General features: G+C 42.3%; 3 protein-coding genes across 7 annotated transcripts in view; 2 read left to right on the top strand and 1 right to left on the bottom strand.

Moving 5' to 3' along the window:
- Window positions 1–1,474: 1,474 nt before the first annotated feature.
- On the top strand, window positions 1,475–3,340 carry MRPS16 (mitochondrial ribosomal protein S16). The gene is made up of 3 exons (XM_001503852.5): window positions 1,475–1,615; window positions 2,351–2,611; window positions 3,103–3,340. The coding sequence occupies exons 1-3, from the start codon at window positions 1,603–1,605 to the stop codon at window positions 3,234–3,236; spliced, it is 408 nt and encodes a 135-aa protein (XP_001503902.1). The 5' UTR covers window positions 1,475–1,602; the 3' UTR covers window positions 3,237–3,340.
- Window positions 3,341–5,657: 2,317 nt separating this feature from the next.
- DNAJC9 (DnaJ heat shock protein family (Hsp40) member C9) lies at window positions 5,658–11,580 on the top strand. Its single transcript, XM_023645004.2, has 5 exons — window positions 5,658–6,471; window positions 6,644–6,784; window positions 7,692–7,946; window positions 9,810–9,896; window positions 10,260–11,580. Exons 1-5 carry the CDS (start codon window positions 6,292–6,294, stop codon window positions 10,380–10,382), a joined length of 786 nt encoding a protein of 261 aa, XP_023500772.1. The 5' UTR covers window positions 5,658–6,291; the 3' UTR covers window positions 10,383–11,580.
- The window catches only part of FAM149B1 (family with sequence similarity 149 member B1), a 67,145-nt gene continuing 52,555 nt past the window's right edge, over window positions 11,558–26,147 (bottom strand). For 4 of the 5 annotated variants that reach the window (XM_023644927.2, XM_070227388.1, XM_001502897.5 and 1 more), the window contains 7 exons: window positions 24,123–24,247; window positions 22,377–22,483; window positions 18,938–19,162; window positions 17,338–17,461; window positions 16,986–17,111; window positions 13,937–14,015; window positions 11,558–12,796 (listed from right to left, as the gene is read on the bottom strand). In XM_023644927.2, coding sequence (XP_023500695.1) covers window positions 12,714–12,796; window positions 13,937–14,015; window positions 16,986–17,111; window positions 17,338–17,461; window positions 18,938–19,162; window positions 22,377–22,483; window positions 24,123–24,247 — 869 coding nt within the window. In that variant the 3' untranslated portion in view covers window positions 11,558–12,713. The remainder of the gene's footprint in view (window positions 12,797–13,936; window positions 14,016–16,985; window positions 17,112–17,337; window positions 17,462–18,937; window positions 19,163–22,376; window positions 22,484–24,122; window positions 24,248–26,147) is intronic. The other variant, XM_005602465.4, reaches the window with a different exon arrangement.

Below are 26,147 nucleotides of genomic sequence, written 5' to 3'. Positions count from 1 at the left end.
CCTAAAGGAAGACTGCTATGCTGGGTCAGTATATTAGAGCAAAGAGGGTATTAGTTGTGTCCAGGCCCTTTGGATCCAACAGAGAAGCTGAACAGAGAGGTCTTTGCTGAAGGTTGAAGTACTGACTCCCTCTATCCATGGGTATGTTCATGGATCTAAACCACAAGGGCTCCATTTAGAGTCCATTATGCTGTAATAGATGCAAAATTCCTCACAACTGAGGCCATTATTCCAGGGCTAGAGATGGCAAAAAAAAATCATGCTTCACCCCTTGTCCTCCTGGATCACTGCACATCAGAATCAGGAATAAAGGCTCCCCTTCCTTTATTTTTTAAAGGAGGAGGTGGAGAGAATAGGAGGGAAGGCAAAAGGCATATATGGGGGACTGGAATTGGCCACCCCAAGATATGTCCTTTTGGCATGAAGATTATTTGGGGCTGGTTACTTTTTAAAAGAACTGCAGATATGAGAGAAACTCTGAGAAGTAGAAGTTACCCTTTGTTAAGAGACATTTACATTTGTAAAGGAAATTTCCATCTGTAAATGTGTCTCCCTCTCTTTACCAGGAAGAAGGGGGGATGACCTTACCTCTAGAAACTCTTATCAATGCAGAAGGCAAGGACTTAAATCTGCATAATAATCTTACGCGTTTACTGTGCTTTTCTGGTGATCTCCCATAACTGACTCCCCCCACCCCCAACATCCTCCTCTGTGTTTAGCTGTGGCTGGTATTTAAGGTGAGAGCTTCCGCCATCTTGGAGAGTTGCTCAGTTCGCCTGAGCCTGTCCTATGTATTCGTGTTATAAAGCTTTGTTCAATTTTTCTCCTGTTATTCTGTTCATGTGAATTTAATTAGTTGTCCGGCCAGAAGGACCCAGAGAGGGTAGAGGAAATGTCTTCTTCTCCTACACATATTAGTAAACAGAAGGGGAAAATAAACTCTACATTCATTTACAGTCCTTCTCTAGTCTGGACCCTAATGCTACCTCCTTTATGAAGTCTTCCTGAGGCACCAAGGAAGTATCAGGGCTACCATCTCTGCTTTCCCAGGACTGTGTACTGACCACTCCTAGTTAATCTGGTGTAACCTCATCGTCTCCCCACCAGACTGTGAGCTTCCCGGGGCAGGGACAGCGCCTTTTCATCTCGCGTTCAGCACTGTGCCTTGGCCCTAACAGGTTCTCAGAAAACCTCTAGGGGAAGGGTGGATTTGCGGCGCACTTCAGCACTTTTCCTAGCCGTCCCCGGGTTCTCCCAATACGGACTCCACGCTCCCCCAGGCACGCCCACTCCAGAGAGGGCCCAGAGCGCCCCCAGGGCCGGGCCCGCAAACCGAGCGCGCCTTTCCGCAGCAGCTTAAGGTACGTTGGCGCTCGCCGCGCGGCGTTCGCGGAAGCGGAGGGGCGGGGAGCGGAAGAGGCGGGGCGAGCGGGCCGGCTGCTGGCTGCGCGGCGGCGTTTGGACGCGGGTCGCAGTGGGGTGAGGTGCGCCGCCCGGCAGTGCTGACAGTCCGCTGCAGGCCGAGGAGCTGTTTGGTGCGGGCGGCGGGAGCCCGTAGACGCCGCAGCTGGCGCACAGGGCCCGGCGCACGCCGGCTGCGCCATGGTCCGGCTCAGTGAGTGATCGGGGTCCCGAGAGAGACCTTCCGGGCGGTCGCGGGGGCTGGGGGCGTGCGGGACTAGTGGGCCGCGCTCTCCTCAGGTGAGCTGGAGGCAACGCGAAGGGGAAACCGCACGCTGCCCTACATACGATCCTCCTCTCAATGTTTTCTCACTTAGTCCTCGCTCAGACCCTGAGATCAGTGGCATTCGTTTTATAGATACGCAGCTGAGGCTCCGACATGGTTACGGAGCAAAGACATGTAAGTGGCAGGCCTGTGCTGAGAGGATTGGGGGATGAGGAGGAAGTCATTTCCGGCTGGAGTGGATCAGAGGAATGTCATAAAACAGTATCTAAGCCAGACTGACCAGAACTGGGTGGAAGCGGGGCGGGCCCTGTGGCCGAGTGGTTAAGTTCGCGCGCTCCGCTGCGGCGGCCCAGGGTTTCCCCGGTTCGGATCCTGGGCGCGGACATGGCACCGCTCATCAGGCCATGCTGAGGCGGCGTCCCACATGCCACAACTGGAAGGACCCACAACTATAATATACAACTGTGTACTTGGGGGCTTTGGGGAGGAGAAGGAAAAACAAAGAAAGATGGCAACAGATGTTAGTTCAGGGCCAATCTTAAAAAAAAAAGAATTGGTTGGAAGTGAGGACATTTCAGTGGAGGAAAGGGATTGTTTCGTTTACCTCATTTTGTCCATTTTTTGCCCTCGGTTCTCGTGTCTGAACTACTTATTTCTCTGTAGGCACTCTCCTCTGCAAGGCCTACCGTGGAGGCCACCTAACCATTCGCCTTGCCCTGGGTGGCTGTACCAACCGGCCTTTCTACCGCATCGTGGCTGCTCACAACAAGAGTCCCAGGGATGGCCGTTTTGTGGAGCAGCTGGGCTCCTATGATCCACTGCCCAACAGTCATGGAGAGAAACTCGTTGCTCTCAACCTGGAACGAATCCGGCATTGGATCGGCTGTGGGGCCCACCTCTCTGAGCCTGTGGAAAAGCTTCTGGGTAACTCAACTCTAGCCTTACGTCAGTGAGGGGATTTTAAATTGAAGTCAGTTCCAGGATGGTGAAAATCAAGAATGATTTTTATCACCTCCAGGCTGCTCAGGTCTGGAATGAGAGCTGAAGTTGTGATCTAATTGCCATTTTGAATTTGGAGACCCCTTTTGTGGACTCCTTTATGAGACTTTCTGGGTGACTTGTGTTTTATGGTAAAAATGGAAATAGTGTGTCTTGAATGGCCATCTGTCAGTTTGTCTTTTTTTCAAGTAAGGATAATAGCGTTAGGAAGTAGACAACATCCCTTGTCTCCTTATAGTATAGAAAATGGACGGGAGGTGGCTGGGGAGAGGTAAGACAGGTTGTCAAGTGAGGAGCGTGTTTAAATGCATGCTGTAGGTCAGGTCTCTGTTAGACCTCAGCTCTGTGAGGCTGAGTTCCCAGGGAAACATTGGCTTGTACCGTATTGTAATGAATGAAAATCCTGTTGCTTTTAGGTCTTTCTGGCTTTTTCCCTCTGCATCCCATGGTGATCACAAATGCTGAGAGGCTGCGACGGAAACGAGCACGAGAAATTCTCTTAGTGTCTCAGAAAACAGATACAGAGGCTGTAGAAACAAAAGCGAGCTGACTTCAGTGAGCAGTGGGAGTAAGGTCAAAGTCTTCTTAAAACACTTGTGCAGAGCTCTTAGTTTTATTAGATTTAGAGGTCAATAAATGGAGTTTTCTAAGTCACCTATGCTCTTCTGGCCTGTCCTCAGCAGGGCCCAGGGAGAGATTTGTCTGACGTAGAGCTTGGTACTAGGTGCTTTTTTAGCCTTCGTCTGGGGAAAGACAGTGGCTGTGGGGTGGGTTGTACTTTTGGATTGGGCCCTAGGTCTCTTGGACAACTTTACAATCTGCTGCCTTCTACGACATTCCTGTTTCGAAGCCCCCAGTTAGCATGTCCAGGGCCTATCCAAGTAGTTCCTTCCGTAATCATTTACGGTCATCCTCCCAGCTCAAGAACACGGTTACTTCGCTTATTGTTTTTGTAATTGCAGATTTATATTGTCTTGCTTGACACATAATGTTAAATTTACAAAGGTAGGTTTGTTATGGGTGTAATAGCCTACTTTCAGGCTATAATAGCCTACTTTTCTTTTTTTTTGGAAGATTATCCTTGAGCTAACGTCTGCCTCCAATCGTCCTCTTTTTTGCTGAGGAACACTGGCCCTGAGCTAACATCCATGCCCGTCTTCTTCTACTTTATATGTGGGACACCTGCCACAGCATGGCTGGACAGGCGGTGTGTAGGTCCGCACCCAGGATCTAAAGCAGCAAAGCCCGGGCCACCGAAGCAGAATGTGTGAACTTAACCGCTATGCCACTGGCTGGCCCCAAAGGCTTACTTTTTAAGAATGAAAAATTGGAAGAAAGCTAATATTGTGAAGTCCCTACATACATTCTAGGCCCTTTACAAACAAAGTTACTTGTGAGGATTATAAGGTATCATGAAAGTAGGTAGGATTATTTCCATTTTATAGATGGGGAAGCTGAGATTCAGAGGTGGAAGCTTGCCCCAGGCCACATAGTTTCAATATTGAGCAGAGCTAAGATTCAGACGCCAGTGTGCCTACCTGGAGGGCTGGAGAGCCTTTTCTAACATATTGGTGGTGGGGGTTGGAGGGTGGAAGTAGGGGGGGAGCATAAGCAAAGATGAGGAGCTTTTCAAAAATCACCTTAAAAAGTCAATGATAGAATCAAGTTTAGGTATCATGAGTTTGGTAATACAAATGACTGGCTGTGCCAAAAAACCCAAAATAATTACATTATTTATACTCCGTCAGAACCACAGGATTCTACAACCACAAGCATGGATTAGATGGTTTTAGTGCACACTCTAGATGATACAGATTTCAAATTCTGGTGGAAGACTAGAATATAGGAAATGTATAGAGATTTTAAAGTCCTATCAATGTACCAACTTACTTTATTCTCTAGTTTTTATATTCTGAGAACAATTACCAGCCACTTCAAATTCTGAGGTCATCAACGCTTCCCCCAGGGTTGTCACTGGTTGGCTTCCACTTGCTTTGCAGAAACTTTGAAGGCAGTGTAGGCAAAGAGGAACTGACTTTGCTGGGTGTAATCTTGGATCTGGGAAAGAGAAATGCTTTGAAAACCAAAAGAATTCTGGCAATTTATTTATTTATTTGAGGACGATTAGCCCTGAGCTAACTGCTGTCAATCCTCCCCTTTTTTTTCTGCTGAAGAAGACTGGCCCTGAGCTAACATTTGCTGCCAATCCTCCTCTTTTTTTTTTGGCTGAGGAAGATTAGCCCTGAGCTAACATCCGTGCCCATCTTCGTCTACTTTATATGTGGGACGCCTACCACAGCATGGCATGCCAAGCAGTGCCACGTCCACACCTGGGATCCACACCAGTGAACCTCGGGCCGCCAGACGCGGAATGTGCTCACTTAACCTCTGTGCCACTGGGCCGGCCCTGAATTCTGGCAATTTAAAAGATATTAATCTACCCTGGAGAGTTTGAGGTCTTTGGAGAAGCTTTAATTGGTAGAACAGAGGGAGAATGTGATTCTGAAAAGTATTGACCAGTGAGGGGAACTGATGTGAAATGGATTAAGGTAAGGTATTATTTTGAGCTACTGAGTTTCTGCCAACTCAAGTACTCACTTTTTGCCCTGGTCTTTCCTTTGTCTAAGATCTGTATACCCGTTTCTTTTGTGAGCTCATTCTCTCCCTGATTTCCAGAGTTTTCTCTAGCCCTAGCCTTGCTTTGGATCTCCAGGCCCAGATTTCTCACCATGTCTTTGATAATTGCATCAGCCTATCTTGCTACCACCCAACATGCTCAAACTCAGCTCTGCACTTTAGAAAACATTTAAAATGTTTTGAAAGAGCCTTTGCTTCAGTAACTTGTATATTTATTAAGGTGAGAGTTTGGGTCATGTTATCTCCAAAATGGAAGGTGATTCAGGAGCTGGAGGGTGAATGGGAATGAGTCTAATGTCAAATCTATAAATACTATCAGATAAAGAATTTTTAAAAGGCGAGTATTTTGTGTTTTTTGTTAGGCTTTTTTCTTGGAGGGCTCAAGGGAAGTATCTACCTAGCAGTCCCAACCTGTAGGTTGCAAAATTATTTGGGCCTTAGTGCTCTGTGTACTCTTGTTAGGGTCATCTTTGAAAAAAGAACAAATCTATTTAACCATGAGGTTGAACCATGTGAAACTGCCAAATGCCATGTTACACCGTTTTTTACTTAAAAACAAAACAGCAGTGGACAGGTTCAACCTAATATGGACGTGCCATATATTACTGAATGAGCTTCGGGGCTGGGACCCTGAGGAGAGGACGGGCGCCGGATTTCCGGACTGAGTGGAGGAGAGGTCGTGGCGGCAGCTGGGATACCCCTGCGTCTCCGCAGGAAGAGCTTCCCGCGCTGGGAGAGACCTGGGCCGCCAGCTCCGCCCCGCTGCCTTCCACGCCTACGCAGGGCTGGCCGCGCCCCATTTTGCAGCCGCCGTAAAGCGCAGCGCCTTCGCCCCGCCCTTTCCCGCGCTTGTGACTGGCGCCCTGGGCTGTCTACGCGGGAAAAGGAAGCGGCGCGGAGCTCTAGCCGGTGCTTCTGGGGCAGGCAGCTTTTCCCCGGCCGCCGCCTGCTCCGCGCCTCTGCCGACCATGGGGCTGCTGGAACTGTGCGAGGAAGTGTTCGGCACCGCCGACCTTTACCGGGTGTTGGGCGTGCGACGCGAGGCTTCGGACGGCGAGGTCCGACGCGGATACCACAAGGTGTCCCTTCAGGTGCACCCGGACCGGGTGGGCGACGGCGACAAGGAGGACGCCACCCGTCGCTTCCAGGTACGCGAGTCCCCGCACCACCGAACGCCCGGGCTTCTCTCCGTCTTCTGGCCGCCCGGCCCTGCCCCGGTGGAGTGCGCTAAACCCAATCTGGAGTTTTCTAATCTTTATTTCTCGCGGCGCGGTTTTCAGTGAGGTGCAGGGGTGACTTTTGGATACTGTTTCCTCGCAGATCCTCGGGAAAGTCTATTCCGTTCTAAGTGACAAGGAGCAGAGAGCACTGTACGATGAGCAGGGAACAGTGGACGAGGATTCGGATGTGCTCAAGCAAGATCGGGACTGGGAGGCGTATTGGAGGTTACTCTTTAAAAAGGTAGAAGACGGGAGATTTATTTGTGACTATTCCCATCATTCATTCGACAAACAATTATTGAATGCCTCTAAAGCCTTGCATTTTGTTCTGTAGGGGTGAGGAATTTGTCCTCGAAAGGTAGATAAATATATATACATACGTATAGGCATTTCTCAGGAGGTATACGTGTAACTTTTTGAAAAGCAGATCTGTTTAACCCGTTAGGTTGAACCCACGGTATATGTGTGTATATATACATACATGCACGCACGCACACTCTTACTGAAATGGGTCTTCAATTTCCTGTTGGAGAGTTGATTGTAGTGAAAGGGGGGGATTTAGTTTTTTACAAGATATGCTTTATTTTACATATCCAAATGTAAGTCGTGAGTATTTTTCTGGGTCTCTTCCCACCTTTGGAAACTTCACTTAAATTTTTCTGGTCCATGGTTTTACAGTTGTGAAGATTGGACCACAGAGACCTCTGGAAAAGCTTTGTCAGAGAAAATTTGGTTCCTTGCAACAGTTTCAACTCAAGCAACTAGTATTTGGGGAGAAACATTTCAACATCTAAATCTAGTTTTATTAGTATAGTATTTGTTTATTTATTTGCAGGGGAAGATTCACCCTAAGCTAACATGTTGCCAATCTTCGTCCCTTTTTTTTTCCTTTTTTCTCCGCCCTACCCCCAAAGCCTCAGTACATAGTTGTGTATGGTTCTAAGTTCTTTTGGTTCTTTTATGTGAGCCGCTGCCACAGCATGGCTACTGACTGACCTAGTGGTGTGGTTCTGCACCTGGAAACTGAATCCAGCTACCGAAGCAGAGCGTGCTGAACTTTAACCACTAGGCCAGCAGGGCTGGCTCACTATACCTTTTATTTAAAATAAAATTCTCAAATTTAAAGCATATGTCTCATATTTGTTCAGATATCTCTAGAAGACATTCAAGCTTTTGAAAAGACATACAAAGGTTCTGAAGAAGAGCTGGCTGATATTAAACAGGCCTATCTGGACTTCAGGGGTGACATGGATCAGATTATGGAGTCTGTGCTGTGTGTGCAGTACACAGAGGAATCCAGAATAAGGAACATTATTCAGCAAGCCATTGATGCTGGAGAAGTCCCATCCTATAATGCTTTTGTCAAAGAATCAAAGCAAAAGATGAATGCAAGGAAAAGGAGGGTAAGATTTTGAATGCTATTTATTTATATTTCGACTGTGTACTAAAAGAATTTGAGGATGTTTACAATAATGGAAATATATTTGAGACTGCTGAAATAAGGATAAGGGTTAACTTGTTATCTAGTTCTCATCTAGTAAAATGAGCATACCAGTTCAGCCGGAGCAACTATTTTTTCCTGGTATATTGTACACAAGGGGATTTTACTACGTGGATTGTTTAAATAATATCATCTTAAAGTAACATTGATATATTCTTCATATGGGCCAAATTCTTGTAGCTTCGCTGAGGCATTCTTCCGGAGATAAAGTAATGGCTAGACAGTGATACAGATGAGTTGGCTAGACAATGGTTCTCACTCCGTTACGGGGTGGAGTCAGTGCGACAGAGACTGTCTTAACACAGATTCTTTTCCTCTTGCCCAGACTGATTCTTGAGTTGGACCCAGAATATACATTTTTTAAAGAAACGATTTAGTTCATTTTGTTGAAGGTGTCTTTCCAAACACTTTGAGGAGCACATTTGTGGAGAATCAGAGATTGTGGCCTGTGTGTCCTTTATACCTATATTAAACTGTGGAATTGGTGAGGTAGGGATGATGGCAAGGGGAAGGAACTTAAGGACAGCTGGGGTTCTGGAAGGGAGTAAATTCAAGGTACCAAACATCTGTGCCTCTAGTCTTTTGGAGAAGACACTGGTACCGAAGTGACCATTGCCTCAACCTGGCTTGCATAATGGGAGCTCCGTGGAGAGCAGACAGTGTACGATTTTAGATACTAAAGTAGTACCTTATTTTGTTTGGCTGAATTGGGGGTGGAGGTAGGTGTGCAGCTTTTAGATATAAGATAGAAGGGAAAGCTCGTGTGTGTGTGTGTGTCTATGTATGTATGTGTAGTTGAGAGAAGTGGAATGTGTATCAAGATCATCATTTTGCCTCATAGGCTACATCTGTTTAGACTCAAGCTGACAGTTTTAAGTTGGTAATCATTTTCTTGGGCGCAACTGAGCACACCTGTTTTCATTAATAGGCTATTAGTTTGAGAAACTTGCCTAGAGTTTGGAGGGGGATGGTTTTGAGAGAGACTCCAGCAAACCTGGGGAGGAGTGAATACAATATTTAAAGAAATAAATTGAATAGAAACACTGAGAGACAATAGAAACTGTCTCTCTGTATTGGAGTAATAAGCTCCTAATGTATCATTATTCTCAGTATTAATAGTATTCATTGTTATTTAGAAAGTTCACTGGAGGTTGAGGCCTCTTATAGTCTTAGTTGTTGCCCTGAAGGAAAGAACAAACTTACTAACTTTCCCAAGGTATTTTTGTGGTATTTTGGAATCAGCGCCCTAGGGAAATTTGACAAAAGAAGGTGGCTTTGAAATCAGGTGAAGAAAGGTTAAAACTGAATTTGTTACCATTTATTCTGACTACTTGGGGAATTTTAAACCAGGTTGCTCTCAAGGCTGCCACCAGTCACATGTAAATTGGGTTTCCAGATGAGGAATCTGAGGTGCCTGTATCCTGGCAGCATTTTTGAGGGCATCCTTAGTTAAGTGACCTTTCCTAGCTCTCCTAGCATTTTGTTTTCCTTCCTGCCACCAGGTGGTTTATGAATACTAATCTACTTTGCTACCCCTAGCAAGTAGAAATGGGGAAGACTCAGAAATGCTTATTGGAAACAGAGGGTCTACTACTTGCTGTCAGCAGTGTTGCATTTTAATGAATGACGTATTTATGTAATTTTATCCTTTTTATCTATATAATCCTCAAATTGCAAAGGTCTCACAGATTTGCTTTTGTGAAAGAGGGTGTATTTTTAGCATTTGCCTGGTTGCCAAGGAGTCTCACTTGAGTTTCTGTTTTAGGCTCAAGAAGAGGCTAAAGAAGCAGAAAAGAGCAGGAAGGAGTTGGGGCTTGATGAAGGAGTAGATAACTTGAAAGCAGTCATTCAGGTAAGCTTGGCCAGGTTGTGAAGGTTGCCACCACTTCTTTCATGTTCTGATTCCTACTGCTAAGATTTTCTTTGGAGTGTATGTATAGTGTTGTGGGTATTTCGTTTTCTTCCTTTAAGACAGAATTCACATACCATGTATTCATCCTTTTAAAGTGAACAAGTCAATGGTTTTTAGTATATTCATCAAGTTGTACAAGCATCGACACTAATTCCAGAACATTCTTATCACCCTGAAAGGAAACTCCTTGCCCATTAGCAGTAACTCCCCTTTCTCCCCACTAGCCCCTGGCAACCACTAAGTACTCTTGTCTCTATGGATAGTCTTGTGTTTTGAAAACTTGTGTTTTAACTTCTCAAACAGAGAAGACAAAAGGATCGGCAAAAGGAAATGGACAGTTTTCTGGCTCAGATGGAAGCAAAGTACTGCAAACCTTCCAAAGGAGGAGGAGGGAAAAAAGCAGCTCTCAAGAAAGAAAAGAAATAATGGAATTTTCTCTTCAGAAGTCCTCAGGTGTTCATTGGTGCCATTGCAGGCAAGGAGTCAACCCAAGCCGTGAGAAAAGTTGTCTTTCCCGTCCAAATTATATTCAGATTGACTATGTAAACTAAGCAGAATCTCTCAACCTGATCCTAGTGTATCCTAGAAATCCCCTGACATTCTGTGAGGTCCTTACATGAAGGAATTTGGTGTAGTGATCATTGAGGGAAAAGGCAGAGTGTGGTATACTTTCTGACAGTACTTGCCTCTATGGATCTTCTGTACAAGGAACTCTGTCTACAATGCGAGTCTTCCTTTAGGAGTTGTCATTTTGCCACACAGGAATGAGCTACAGAATATTTGGAGTGATGTGTTTATTAGAACAGGTACTCTACCTAGCTGGAATGCCTCAAAACACTTGCCAGACATCTGTCTTCCAAATACTTGCCAGTTTGCTTTCAGTCTTAGTATTCTTTCTTTTCACTCAACCAGGTTTTGTAGTCTTTGCTTGTATTATAGGAGAAACAGGTGTTCAGGTTACTTCAAGCATCTTTGTAAGACTTACACATGATTAAATAAACAAGTAAAAAATGAGTTTAGTTCTTTTTAAATGATCACTGGGATCATTTAAAATATGATCTAGAAAAAATATGAATGGTGTTTAGGATAGAGAAGAGAAAAGAAAAGTAGTCCTAGTTGGTGTTACCATAGATAGACCGGTTTAAGGAGCATAAAGAGATGTTGTGGTCCTGCCTGTAACTACTGAATGTCTTTAGGCAGGTCACTGAGCATGTCTGAATTTGTTTCATCGTCTATAAAAGGGTAGTAAAGTTGGGCTAAATGTCTTCTTAGAGGCCCCTGCTGACTCTTAACTCTAACTTTGAAAGGCAAGCTGTTTGATCCAATGGTTTGTTGTCATGCATTCATGGTATTGATTTGTGAAAATAGTACAGAGATTTTCATTTATATTCAGTTGAATTGGTATGCATTCATTAGAATACATGCAAATATTTTAGGGATTGTTGAACTTAAAATCTCTGATATGTAGACTAATATATTTAATACCATATGCATAAAACAAGCCTTCTGTTACTGAGCTTTGTGTATCATAATTTATCTGAACTAAGTACATGGCATGTTTTTGGTTTGTGATTACAAACAGGTTAAAAAATACTCTTTAATTATATTAAAAATATTTAATGCAGGTTGTTTGAAGCATCTGTTTTCATATGATAGCATTAGAACACTATGATATAATTTAAAAGTTACCCCAAATTATGATCATTTGAATTTATCCACTCTGAATATTAACAATAAGATCTAAACTGGTATGATCATCAAAATTAAAGTTCAAGGAAATTGAAATAAAATAAATTTAAGCCATAGTTAAAACCTTTGCTGCATTCATGATTGCACTCAGGAAAAGCTCCATGGTAAAATCAGAAGAAGGCCAGAGTTCTCTACTTCTCTCTAGGATATGTTTATACTGGACTAATTGCCAGGGTTTCTGAAGTTGTAAGAATTGCATCTTGCTGACTCACTAGTAGAAAGATTCTATAAATTTTTTAATTGACTTTCTTAGAGCTACAGGAGAAAATCTGGCAAAGTGAGCTTAATATTTGGGGAAAAAACATGACCACTAAAGTACTTTAAGAAGAAGTATAACCTGATATCAAGCAGGTATTGTGAGGTTGAGTTGTCCTGTCTGAAAAACACATGCATTATGATTTATTACAGAAGTTACTTTACATCAGTGCTCAACATTTATGCCTTTAGTTACTCCTTCCATCTCTATCTGCCTATGGGATTGGACAGCTCAAGAGACAGTTTTAAGAATGACATCTGTTTGATGAGTAGCTCAGCTTTTTGACAGCACTATCTATCTCCCAAAAATGACTTCAAACTGAGTACAGCACCCCAGAAATCAGTACAAGCAGAAGTATTCCAAAGCCAGTGGTGACTTAATGCTATTAATTGCTGTTTTTTGTGTATGTCTAGTCTCATAGATCCTATAATAATTGATCTGATCGTTGTTAACAGACAACATGAGCAATGGTTTGGGGGTAATTATTCATTTGTTACATCTTTGGGTACAAGCTTTACTGTCCAGTGGAACAAGGTTAACTTATGCTGAAAGACGACAATAACTGGAGATACAAACAGTACTCATGTAATCTTTGGCAGATATTCTGTTTTTTTTCTCAGTTGAACTAAAATAACTCTTCAGGAAGATGGTTTCAAGTTGTCTCTTGTGTACACGCTCTGCATCATGAGATAACTGAACACTGATTCACGAAATCTTCCCATGTGTTTCCAGGAGCCTGAAGCAGGTTCTTCTCATTTGCCTTCTGGTCCCTGCCTGGTTCTAGAGACTGGTCCACCTCTGTTTTGAGATTTTGTAGACCCATGTAACTGAGGACCTGTCAGACAAAGATGACATTATAGGGTCTAACATTAGTAGACATTCTAGATTTGGTAATCTCAAGTTCATATCTAAGGGCTTTTTTGTTCCAATTATCAGTTGGACTTTAAATTTGGAGACCGGGACTACTTAGTAAAGTATATATTTACCAAGGCTATAAAAACCACATTTGCATATTTTTGTCATGTAAAAACAAAAAAGTTTATATTAAGATATGAAAGCAGTGACCTAGTTTTAGAGAAGAACCCACTAATTGAAGACTAAAATAGTCTGTTTCACTTACCTAAATGTTACACTAGTTACATGTGACCGTCAACATGGCTGATGTAATAACGATCTCAGAGGCAGCACTGCTTCTCTATGAGGAGTGATGCAAGAATAGAACCCACTGAAAGCATTCAAACGCTACCAAATAGTGCTGCTAGGAATTGAACTAAGAGAATTTATTTGGACTAAGAGATGGTTTGAGGCAGATTACTTTTTAATGTACTTGCTGATTAATCTCATTAATAGGAAACATTTCAACTGCCCAATACTTCTAAATTTCATCTACAGCATAATGAGAATGACCCTGATGGTGGTGAGAAGACAATTATAAGAATTCAGACATCCTTAAATTTTCTCCCATCACTCCTATGAAAATAGAATCTATAGAATATAACTTGGAAATCAAAAAAATTAATGGCATAGAATCAGACTCAGCATATCTTAACATTTTAAAGTTTCTTTTCTTTCCTTGGCCTAGCAGGTTAACTGACCAAAGCAGTTTAATCTATAGCTATATGGATTTTGCCTACATAATAAAATCCATGCAGTGTTTGAATGTTATGAAAACAACTTAATTGGCTTACAGTTTTTGGATTAAAGAAAAAGTACTATTTATTTGGCAGACTGGTGAGAAGTTAATTTACACTTGAGAAAACAGAAATCTGGAACTTTTTGGCTCTGAGCAATAGAGCCCTCCTCTATCTTTTTATTATATCCCATCTTCCAAAATGAATTTGAAGTGATTAACAAAATGTAGGAAAATGAAACATAATAAAATCCAGAGGAAGGGAAAATAAACTTAGGAAAAAATAAGACAAAAGTAGGGTCTTAACGTAGCCACATAGTAGTAAAATAAGAGCCATGGCCCCACCTGTCCCTGCAGATCCCCTGCTAGGTCGGGCCTGATGAGGATATTCAACAGCACATGAACGACGATACTGTGTATCCGGCTGAAAAAGAGAAAAAATGAGACACTTCTTACAGTGTGACTTCTCCCAAAGGATAATACATTGGTAGGTTCACAAGGGAAAACCTTGAAATTGGACAATAATATAAACGGCATCGTTTGCCAATCTGAGGGACAAGTTGGCTGAGTGCACTCTGTTATATTCCGTGTGAAAAATCCCAAGCCAGAGGCTCACAAAGCCATTTGTCAACTTGTAAAAATTGTAAGTTCTACAACTTTAAAATATGCCTTTAAGAAAATCTTAGCATTTATAAATTCAGATGGTTGAATATTTCTAAATATAATTGGCTGCCAGGGGATTTTTCCCCCATTTCTATTACCTGCTGTTTAAAACAACAGAACAGAGCCTTTTCAGCAACATTGAAACACCCATGACTTTACCTCCATACTTGAAATGTGACCCAACATGAAATTCAGACATAGCAAAATTACCTCATGGAATTTAAAGATTTTTAAAATCAGACTGAAATATTAAAATGCAAATATCGAAAAAAGAGCTATTAATGTCATCCCACTGATGCTTCCAGAATAAAACACATCCCTCTCAGTTCCCTGTCAGAGCACTGGATTAAGGAGATTTCAGGAATATTTTTCTGGTGAAGCTTCATGTTTTTGATCAGGGGTCAGCAAACGTATTTTTTGTAGAGGGCCAGATAGTAAATATCTTAGGCTTTGTGGTACATACTGTCATTGCACCTACTCACCTCTGCTCTTGTAGTGGGAAAGCAGCCATAGACAGTACATAAGTGAATGAGCGTGGTGGCTGTCTGCTCTAATAAAACTTTGTTTACAAAAACAGGCAGTAAGCCAAACGGCCCGTGAACCATAGTTTGCTGACCCCTATTCTAGATGAGAGCACCAAGGAGCAGAGTGCTATTCTGGCAGTGCCAGGCACAGGACTCAGATCCAGTGCTCTCAGTTACATTGAATTACTGACTCCTTTGTCATGACAGCAAATTGGGAGAGAAATGGCTAAGGCAAGAAATTTTTACTTTTGTTATTGTTATAAAAATCTGAAAAAAAAATTTTGAAATGTGTTTAGTTTTATTTCTAAGGCAATCAAAAATTAAATGTGCAGTAGACAATCTAGCTATAGAATATAATCATCAAACACTAAATGTCCTGGATCAGATTATGAGAAGACAAATTTAATAGAGGTTCTCAAACTTCCTAGGATTCACACTGAGTAAGAATCAGAAGTGCTCACATTTCCTTTTTGCCCTTGTTTTTGGTAAATCTCCCCCTAAATCAAGCCTCCTGAGGTCTACTGGGTTGAATAGTGTCTCCCCCAAAATTTATGTCCACCTGGAACTGTGAATGTGACTTTATTTAGAAAAATGATCTTTGCAGATGTAATCAAGTTAAGATGAAGTCATGCTGGATTAGGGTGGGCCCTAAATTCAATGACTGGTAGCTTTATAAGAGGGAAATTTGGACAGAGACATGGAGGAAGGCCATGTGAAGAGAGGCAGAAACTGAGTGACGCAGCTGCAAGCCAAGGAATGCCAAGGATTGCTGGCAACCATCAGAAGCTAGAAAAGAGGCAAGAAAAGATTCTTCCCTAGAGCTTGCAGAGGCAACATGGCTCTGCTGACATCTTGATTTTGGACTTCTAGGTTCTGGAACTAAGAGAATAAATTTCTATTGTTTTAAACCACCCAATTTGTGGTCATCTGTTATGGCAGCCCTAGGAAACTAATAAAATGTCCCATTCATTTATTAGTCTCACCACTCTTCTAGTGGAGGAAAGATTGTACAGTGCTTCAGGCTGATACAGTTCAAGTGTTATGAGTTGGGATAAGTGAGTGGCTTATCTCAACTGCAAACACCACCATCCTGACAACTGGTATAGGATGTGGAGCCCTGGTTCCTGGGCACTAAGTGTGGCCCCAGCCACTTCCCCAGGCTCTCCAAGTCTTCTTCCCACAAAGCAAATGAGGTGGAGCAGAGCTCCTGGTCTACAATTGGGCAAGGTCAGTGCATGACCTCCAATCTCCCAACCAGGTTTTTTCTGTTACTTGTTTAAAAGTAAAAGGGCTAGTGGGGCCCGCCCTGGTGCAGTGGTTAAGTTTGGCGTGCTTCACTTTGGCAGCCCAAGTTCTCAGGTTCAGATCTCAGGCGTAGACCTACACCATTCATCAGCTACACTACTCGTCAGCCATTCTGTGTTGGTGGCCCACATACAAAATAGAGGAGGATTGGCACAGATGTTAGCTCAGAGTGAATCTTGCTCAGAAAGAAAAAAAAAAAAGTAAAAGGGCTACTAAATGCACATTAAAGATTTTATTTATTTATTTTTTTTCCCCAAAGCCCCCCGGTACATAGCTGTACATTCTTTGTTGTGGGTCCCTCTAGTTGTGGCATGTGGGACGCTGCCCCAGCGTGGCCCAACGAGCAGTGCCATGTCCGCGCCCAGGACCCGAACCAACGAAACACTGGGCCGCCTGCAGCGGAGCGCGCGAACTTAACCCCTCGGCCACAGGGCCAGCCCCAAAATGCACATTAAATGGTAAGGCAATGTCAGCATTTCAAACACCAATAAAAAAAATGAAAGTCCTAATTCACCTATCCACCAGTCTACATCATAATATGATACCACTTTTCATGTAACTCCATAAAAGCAGTGTTAGAGAATGAAGTTATACTAATCTGATGGGGTAATGCACTGGAGTTTAACTTTCTTTTGCTTATTTTCAGAAATAACTTTAAATTCTTTAGAATTTGTAATTTATATATAAGGCATTTTTACCTTATTCTTTTTACAAGTTAAAAGAACGAGTGGCAGAGACCCATTAGAATTTCAACAAAATGTACTTAGAACACTATTTTTGTTAGAACCTCAACTTTTATTCTTGGTTGATTCAGCCACTATGTAAAGTCTTAAGTCTGCTGAAACTAGGTTTTTTTCTTTCCCCAACTATCAAGACCATAGAGGAAGTAAATGTCACTCTACCAAAAATGACTGAGTTGTGTTGGGCCTGGAGAAAAAGTCAGGTAAAAGGAGCCTCTCCTGGGGCTGCTGATGGTTAGGCTCATCCACCACTGCGCTTCGAGCTCGACTGGAATCACCATGGGTTTTCTGTAGAGGAGTTAAAAATTACAGAAAAAGTTTAAACAATTTGTAGTGGGAACTGTGCATATATGGTAACTGCAGGCCAAGCAGCTCCAGTTCCATTGCCATAAATTAGAGTTCAGTTTGTACTTTTAACAAAACATAGTATAAATCAAGACCAGAATACAGATCATGCAGAATTACTGCCCATGAGGTTTTAAGCACATGGAACGGCAACAGGAAAGAGACATACCATTTGCCTTTGTGGCCCCACAATGCTCAAGTGTTCCACTTCAGCTGTGCCAATAGGTGGCAGCAGATTATTTCGACTCAGAGGCATTGGTGAGGGAGAGGAGAGCGATTCGGCTGCCAAGGGGCTGCAGATCCCACCAGCGAATACCAAGATAAGAAAACACAGAGTTATAACAATACAAGAAAACTGATTAGAATCAAATAAATGAAGCAGGTGAGTTTAATGTCATGCACAGAAAGCTTTAAAGCTGTTTACATTTTTAAGTAAAGAGATCTCAATGAGAAGATTTTGGAAAATTAAGAGTTTTGGGCTTTTTTCATAGTATTTTCTGATTTTTGTTGAAACCTTATCCTGGGCACACAGCAGAGGTTGACCCTTTCTCTCACAGAGAACTGGAATAAAACAATTTTCCCTATCTGGTGTTGCACTTCTCTGCCAACTATGGATTTGTAACTTCACATCTGATGGAATTCTCCAGCTCTAGGCTTTATGGTTGTCCTTTTCACTTTATTATAATCACTATAATTCCCAGGTAAAGTTCCTAAACTTTCATTTACTTCCATGGAATTTGGAGCAGTTTGCAGTATTACTCATATCCGAGACAGTAACTGAAACTGAAGGGTATTTTCATGTTCCGGAAGAAACAAAGCAACCTATTTTTCCACTTTGAAAAAAGTACTGTCGGAAGGGATAAGACATTAATTATATATCAAGACCACTTATCCCCCCAAATGAATTAATCTATAGATGTATTGGTGTAGATATAGCTATAAAAACATAATAAAGTGAAAGGTGAACCTTGGTGTCCTGACAAAGATTTTTGGTGGTTTTGGACATCTCGTTTAGTGAGTCTATTGGGATAAATTATAACAAGAAACTGAAAAATCAAAATCAAGAAATAACATGTTGGGAGAGAAATATAGTGACATGCTTAATTTAGAAGCTGAATTCAAAACGCAGTTATGGCCTTATTATCTCATATCCTTGATCATGGTATTAGAAATCAACAACTAAAGAAAGAATTTTATTCAAAAAATTGGCTCCTAGGTATTTTTTGCACAATGATGTTCAGAGTGTCTAGTGAATGAACGGTGAGAAAAGAGAAAATATTTTCAGTGTTATTTCCTAAGAAGTGCTAAGGGACATTCTTCCTGGTACATAAGCAAGTACATATCTGATGTTATAAAGTTTTCATTGCCAGTGAGATAAGCAGATCTCAATGGTACAGAAAAATATGAAAGGAGAATTAATTATTATTTTGGGGTGAATTTCACTGAGTATGTTCCCACTAAGGAAAATGTTTAATAAAATACATATATCTTTTATTCTTTTGGTAAATCGCACTGAAGTATTCCAGCCAACATTTTATTTGTAGAAATATAAATCTTTAGCTAAATCAACAGAAAGATCCAGTATCTGTGTTTCATTCAAATTTAACCCCATCGTTTTCTGTATTGGATTTAAACAAGTGAACATCATAAAAATATGTAATGATTAGTTTCTAGGCATGTATTTCAATCTTACATTTAAAATCACCCTCTATGTGACATTCTTCTTTAGTTTTACCACAGTTTCTAGAAATTCTGCTTTTGAAACCTACACTCGGGATCCTCTGAGGATTTCTTCCACAGGTCTTGGCGTTCCAGCACGTGAATGGCTTGTGCTTATGGGATGAAGGGTACGTGGTGGGGGGTTGCGTCTCCTGGCGGACTGCACTGTATATGACAGAGATGATGTACTAAGCTCCAGGGCTCGATTTGGCCAATTTCGGGTTGAAAGGATGGTACTGGACCCAGGCCTCATTAGTAGCTTGTCATCAAGATCTCTAGTGGCCAAATCAGAAACCCACAGTGAAATCAAGATTGCTGTGTATAAGGAGACAGGACTCAAAGAGTAAAAAGACTTAGACTATAAAATACATTCAAGGGAGAAAAAAGCAAAAGTAAAAACTGTTCAATAAGTAACTTAGTTTCTAGAAGTTACATAATCTAGCTCAGGCATGAGAATGCATTCTTAAAAGAAGGACATTTCAGTCATACACATAATTTATTAGAATGGAGATTTGCAAAAGCAAGTCCATTATTCACCTGCCATCACAGTCACTCCGTCAGTTACTAGTGAAGACTAACCTGAAGAGTACCTACTCCAAAGTGCTTCCCAAAAGTTTATCTCAGGGACTGAGATTCTTACTGTATTTGAGGCATTCTTTTTTTTTTTAATTTTTTCTCTTCTCTTAAGCTATTTTTTTTTTAAGATTTTTAAAATTTTTCCTTTTTCTCCCCAAAGCCCCCCCGGTACATAGTTGTATATTTTTAGTTGTGGGTCCTTCTAGTTGTGGCATGTGGGATGCTGCCTCAGCGTGGCTTGATGAGCGGTGCCATGTCCGCGCCCAGGATCCGAACTGGCGAAACCCCTGGGCTGCGGAAGCGGAGCACGAGAACTCAACCACTCGGCCCTGGGGCCGGCCCCTGAGGCATTCTTTTGTGCTGAAGGAATGTCACCAGAAAGAGTTGAAAGGCAAATATTGCTGCTTGAGAGCAGTGTAGCACCAGTGTGGCTCCCACTGCAGAGATTAAAATGCTAAGCTAGTTGGACCCTGCAGGGGTAGGGGTGTGGGTTCCTTGGAAAGCTGGGAGCAGGCGAGGGGTCCAGAGCCTTGTGCTGCTCAGGGCAGCAGGACCACAGTGGATCCCCATTTGCGTAAACAAGTGTGAAATACAACGCTTTTCTGGAATTACTTTGTTAATAAAATACTATGCCCAAACAGTTGGGTAGCTTAAACTCTGCCCTACAGATCCAGCGCTTTTTTTTTTTTTTTTTAAAGATTTTGTTTTTTCCTTTTTCTCCCCAAAGCCCCCCGGTACATAGTTGTGTATTCTTCGTTGTGGGTTCCTCTAGTTGTGGCATGTGGGACGCTGCCTCAGCGTGGTCTGACGAGCAGTGCCATGTCCGTGCCCAGGATTCGAACCGACGAAACACTGGGCCGCCTGCAGCGGAGCGCGCGAACTTAACCACTCGGCCACGGGGCCAGCCCCCAGATCCAGTGCTTTTTGAAAAGCAGATGAGGGCAAGCCTGGTGGTGCAGCGGTTAAGTTCGCACGTTCCGCTTCTCAGCAGCCCGGGGTTCGCCGGTTCAGATCCCAGGTGCGGACATGGCACTGCTTGGCATGCCATGCTGTGGTAGGTGTCCCACATATAAAGTAGAGGAAGATGGGCACGGATGTTAGCTCAGGGCCAGGCTTCCTCAGAAAAGAAGAGGATGACTGGCAGTAGTTAGCTCAGGGCAAATCTTCCTCAAAAAACCAAAAAGAAAAGCAGATGAGAGGACATTTGACTCTATTGTAAGGCACTTAAGAGACAGTATTTGCACAGTGAAGTGGAAGGAAAGTGAAAGCATAAAGCTCTGTCATGTGCTCTTTTGGCTTTTAGCAAGTTCCTCAACCTTTCAGGCCACTTTGGTGTCCTCTAGTGCAAAATATGCCTCCATGTTTGGAGGACTTGGAAGGGGAAAATGCCTGTCAAGGAATAGGGCTAAACCTTGAGCATTACTCATATGAGATTTTTCTGGTCTTCCTACCTCCCTAACCATTCACTTAGACCTTTTCTTTACACGCCCTGCTTTCTAATTACAAAAGGTTTAGGTCTTAGCTGCTCTATGCTCTTGTCTATTTTGTCCTCTGGACTGCTCGTTCATAATTCTGGATTCGATTATCACCTCTAGTCAGGTGGCTTCTAGATCAATCTCCAGATCTGACGTCTTCCATATTTCCAGCGAGATGGCACATCATTGTAAACTCAACAACACCCCAAACCAAACTCACCTTTCCCCACCAAACAAGCTTCCCTTGAGCTTGAAATCTCAGAGTTGACTTTGACTCTCGTATTGTTTAGAGAATTTGATTTCTTTTACAGTATCTCCTAAAATATTTCATTCCTTTTATATCCTTTGCTACAACCTGAGTACAGACCCTTAGCAGCTCATGCTTGAACTCCTGCATTAGACTCCTTACCTTCAGTCCTTCCTGCTTGATTCAATCTATGTTCTATTGCTGTGAAATCTTTCAAATTCCTGATTTAAATATATGTGCTCCCCAAGTGAAACTCATACATTGCTAGTGGGAGTATAAAACAGTGCAATTACTTTGAAAAACTGTATGGAAGTTTATTATAAAATTAAGCATACACTCACCTATCCTATGACACTTTCACTTGTAGATCTTGAACTAAGAAAAATGAAACCATAGTCCACAAAAAAACCTGTGCAAGAATATTTATAGTGCCTTTATGCATAACAGCCCCAACCTGGAAGCAGCCCAAGTGTTCATTAACAGAAGAATGGGTAAACAAATTGTAATGTATTCTTACAACAGAATACTACTTGGCAATAAAAGAGAAAGTCACATGCAACGACATGGATGGATCTCAAAAACATGGCATTCAAAACCCTCACAGTCTGGTCCCATCCTTCATTAATTTCATAGGATCTTCTTTCCCACTAATTACACCGTGGTCTATTTTAATTCTAGAAGACTGTCAATGATCTTTGGTCAGAAGCATGAAAGTCCTGGCCTATCTCTTCCTATCCTACTATAGCAAAAATGGTCTGCTTTCTCTTCTAAATATTTTGATTTTTCCCATCTCCAAATCTTTCCCAAACCATTCCTCGTACCAGAATAGCCTTGCTGCTCTTTTCTGCTTATCCAAACTCCCATCTTTCAAGGACAAGTTCAAAACCTACACTTACCCACCAAAATGCCTCCCTTCTTTGGGGCTGCCATAGCACTCACTTGGTACCACACACTTGGCACTCATTCACAAAAATGCCCTAGGTCTCTTTTTACCCATGTGTCTCTTCTCTTTCCAGTTATATTACCAGCTCCTTGAGGGTGGAGACCATTTCCCTTAGATGTTTTTACTCCCCAGATGTCTCTGTGGTTGCTTAGGAGGTACTCAATACATGCACGTTGATTGACTGACTTTGCTTTCCTTTTATTTCTCAGTGATCTATTTAAACTTTATTAAAATTTTATACTTCTTACAGGAGCTTGTCCATTAGGGAGAGATTTCTTGGCTGTAGAGGCATCCCATGAACCAAGAGACCATTCACATTTGGCTGATGACCACTTGCTGCTTGACAGAGACTCATCTACATGTCAAAAGAAGATGTTACTCATTATTTGTTGTTGAAGATACCTGCTTGGTTTCCCAACTTTGCCAAAAGTTAATATTTCTAAATGCATTTTTATCCTATGCCTTAATTTTTTGTAACATCTTGGCCAGTGGCCCAGCTAGGGCCCCAAGTCCACTGTCAAGATGACAGAGTCCTTTCTTCTTCATTTCTAAATGACTGCAAGTGGGGGAATTCTGATCAACCCAGATGAAAGCAATTAGCCACTCTCATAGAAGAGAGAGGGTCTTTATTATTATCATTATTATACACATTACATTAGAAAAGAAAACACAAAATATGGAAGAAAAAATAAGTGGAAACTCTAACATAATCTCTTTCACCATCACACAATTCTACACTCTGCACAGACTAATCCCTTCTCCTTCATTAACCCCTGGAGCAGTCAGCTCTCAATGATAACCTAAATTCTGAAGATTGTTTATTAGAGGAGAAAATTTTATTTGTTCTAATGTTAGCAGGATTTAATCTTACTTGGACTGACATCACCACCTTAGAAGCCTGTTTATTTTCTCTCTCAGGTCATCAGTTAAGTGTCCTTTCTGGTCATTTCCTTCTCTGCCACAGCATGCATTTTTCTCCTACTTTCTCTCAAGAATATTTGGATTAATGCTTTTCCTTCCTTTGATCATTAACAACCAGAACCATTTACGTTAACTACTCAGGGCTTAGGCTACCTAAACCATAGCCAAACCAGTTAACATGTAGAAGTATTTTATTACCACCAAAGGAACATAGTTCACCTGATTTATCCTCCAGTGTGATAAGGTAAGGGCCTTATTAATTTTATTTTTAAATAACCCTTTTGTAAATCCAGCTGCACAGTATCTGGCCAGTATACCAATAAAGCAACCACTTGATCTGGTAGTAGATCAGGGTTGATGAACATAGCCCAAGGATTAGAATCCTCCTTTTCTTTCTTTTTTCTCCTCTCCACCCCCACTACTTTGCCACAAGTCACACTGGGAAACTATCATGTAGGAACTAGGACTACATAAATCATTACACAGGGATGAGACCAGGTTCATCAGCCTTCTGCAAGAAATGGCCATCTTAATGCTTGTCCACAGACTTAATTGAGACCGATTTCTCCTATCTGGTTTCTCTTTTACAGTTGGGTTATGAGTACTAAACATCCAAAAGGCAAAAAAGTCAACAGATTCAAATATTAAAAATTAAACAAAAACCAGGTAGACTGAGATAAGAGAAAAAAGGAAAGAGTGAAAAGGAGAAATTCAAAGGAGAGAATGTTAATTAAGGCCATAGAAAATTGGAGATTGGTACCTCTTTTCATTGTATCCTTCATTCTTCCCAAAACAGACTTAGGCTGACCACATAGTTGATTCTAGCCTGCACACCTTACGGATGCCTTTTCAAAAGAGCTGACTGAGAATTACCTATCAACCTTAATTGGCTATTAATTTTTTAAACTGAAATTAAACCTATCAATACAAAGTCACTGGGATTATTGTGATAAACACATAACAGAAAACAAAATTGAGTCATAAATAATACAATTAAGGCAAATAACTCTGAGCAAACTTCCTCTGGCAAGAACAGTCCTAGGTTCTCCAATACATTCCCCTGTGGGGCTTACCGGATTAGAGGTGATGGACAGCACCTTAGACTGTGGCACTCGAGGTAAGACCAAAGGTTGTGGTTCACTCAGCACACAGGGGCTTTCTGAAGCTGGTCTGGTGATTGCAACATTACTCTCATCATCTAAGCAAAGGAACAGAATCTATTATCCATGGGTATCTTCACACCCATGGCAACAGTACTGTGAAAAAAATTCTCCCCTGAGAAGAATTCATAATCTCAAGCTAGGCTTCACTCATCTGTGCAGCCCAATTTCATACCACCTGCATGGTTCAAGAAAACTCCTCAAACCGGGAATTTAGTTTAAAGTGGTTTCCCAGGCTAACAATGCCTATCGGTACCTGGCAGCAGGAAAAGCAAAAGACCTCTAGAGCAAAGGTGTCCAACAGAACAACCAGAGTTGATGGAAATGTTCTACATATGTGCTGTCCAATATAATGGCCTCTGTGGCTATGGAGCACTTAAAATTTAGCTAGTGTGATTGAGGAACAAAATTTTAAATTTTATTTGATTTTAATTAAAATTTAAATAGCCACATGTACTATTGACTAGTGTATCAGACAGTGTAGCTCTAGGGAAACCTTCAGATCATTAATCCAGGCTTCAAAGAACTCCCATACATAAAGTTGCAAGATTAAAATCCACTTAAAAATCATACAATCCACAAAGAAACAAGACACTGTGAGAAAGAGCAAGCAGAAACAACATATCAGCAAAGACTTGAGAAATTAGAATTATTAGGTGCAGAATGTAAAACAAATGAAGCAATTGAAAATATGAGTACAGACTAAGACAAAAATGACCAAGCAGATTCAAAAAAGAAAAAAACGAAAGAACTAAAAAACTCAGCAGAGGGGGGCTGGCCCCGTGGCCGAGCGGTTAAGTTCGCGCACTCCGCTGCAGGCGGCCCAGTGTTTCGTTGGTTCGAATCCTGGGCGCGGACATGACACTGCTCATCAAACCACGCTGAGGCAGCGTCCCACATGCCACAACTAGAAGGACCCACATCGAAGAATATACAACTATGTACCAGGGGGCTTTGGGGAGAAAAAGGAAAAAATAAAATCTTTAAAAAAAAATAAAAAAACTCAGCAGAGGGCTGGCCTGGTGGTGCAGCAGTTAAGTGTGCACATTCTGCTTCCGCGGCCTGGGATTCACTGGTTCAGGGCTTGGGATTTGCCGGTTGAGATCCCAGGTGCAGACATGGCACTGCTTGGCAAGCCACGCTGTGGCAGGCATCCCACATATAAAGTAGAGGAAGATGGGCACGGATGTTAGCTCAGGGGAGTCTTCCTCAGCAAAAAGAGGAGGATTGCCAGCAGATGTTAGCTCAGGGCTAATCTTCCTCAAAAAAGAAAAAAAAAGAAAACTCTGAAGCAATAATGGCTGAAAACTTTCCAAACAATAAAACGACAGATCCAAAAAGCTCAACAAACTCCAAGCAGAAGTAAATTGAAGAAAATTACATCAGAACACATCATAATCAGAGTGACGTCAGCAACATGGCGGCATGAGTGCACCAGGGACTCTCTCCCCTCCAAATTACAACCAAAAAGAGCAACTGCTTTCCAACCAAAAAAGAAATCTTAAGAAGAGAAATCGTCAGAGACCCACAGCAGCCAAATGACGAAGTGCGGAGAGGCTGGAGCCCCCCTTGGAGGAGCTGGAATGGGGTAAGAGAGAACTTCATTCCTTCCCCTAGAGACTGGGATTGCTGCCAGGGGCGGGGGAAAGAGTGGGGGAGGGGCCGCACATCAAGGGATCATGGAGAACTCCCACTGCCCGTGCAGTGGAAACCCTCTAATGGGGGACAGCTTTCACGTGGGGAAACCCCAGCAAGCCAGGGCCCCAGGAGACCAGAGAGCGAGTTGATCCGAATTGAGGTCGCTGTGCATGAGAAAGTGCCCCTCCTCCGGAAACCCATGCTGCCTGCCACCATGGTGGCTGAAGGTGGAGGGCTCAGAATGCGTGGCTCTTGACCCCCATCTAGTGACGACAGGCTGTAACTGCTACCGAAAAATAG

The sequence above is a fragment of the Equus caballus genome, chromosome 1, assembly GCF_041296265.1.
Source record: "Equus caballus isolate H_3958 breed thoroughbred chromosome 1, TB-T2T, whole genome shotgun sequence".
Taxonomy (NCBI): domain Eukaryota; kingdom Metazoa; phylum Chordata; class Mammalia; order Perissodactyla; family Equidae; genus Equus; species Equus caballus.
The sequence above is the reverse complement of the archived record's forward strand: the minus strand, read 5'-3'. Positions and strand labels throughout refer to the sequence as shown.

What these genes read in the sequence shown, in the direction of transcription:
- MRPS16 (XM_001503852.5), top strand. An exon ending in GCCTGTGGAAAAGCTTCTGG is followed by an intron (nt 2,612 to 3,102) that starts GTAACTCAACTC and finishes TGTTGCTTTTAG; the next exon opens with GTCTTTCTGGCTTTTTCCCT.
- DNAJC9 (XM_023645004.2), top strand. Translation starts at nt 6,292, where the DNA reads ATGGGGCTGCTGGAACTGTGCGAGGAAGTGTTCGGCACCGCCGACCTT. An exon ending in ACGCCACCCGTCGCTTCCAG is followed by an intron (nt 6,472 to 6,643) that starts GTACGCGAGTCC and finishes GTTTCCTCGCAG; the next exon opens with ATCCTCGGGAAAGTCTATTC. An exon ending in TGAATGCAAGGAAAAGGAGG is followed by an intron (nt 7,947 to 9,809) that starts GTAAGATTTTGA and finishes TTTCTGTTTTAG; the next exon opens with GCTCAAGAAGAGGCTAAAGA.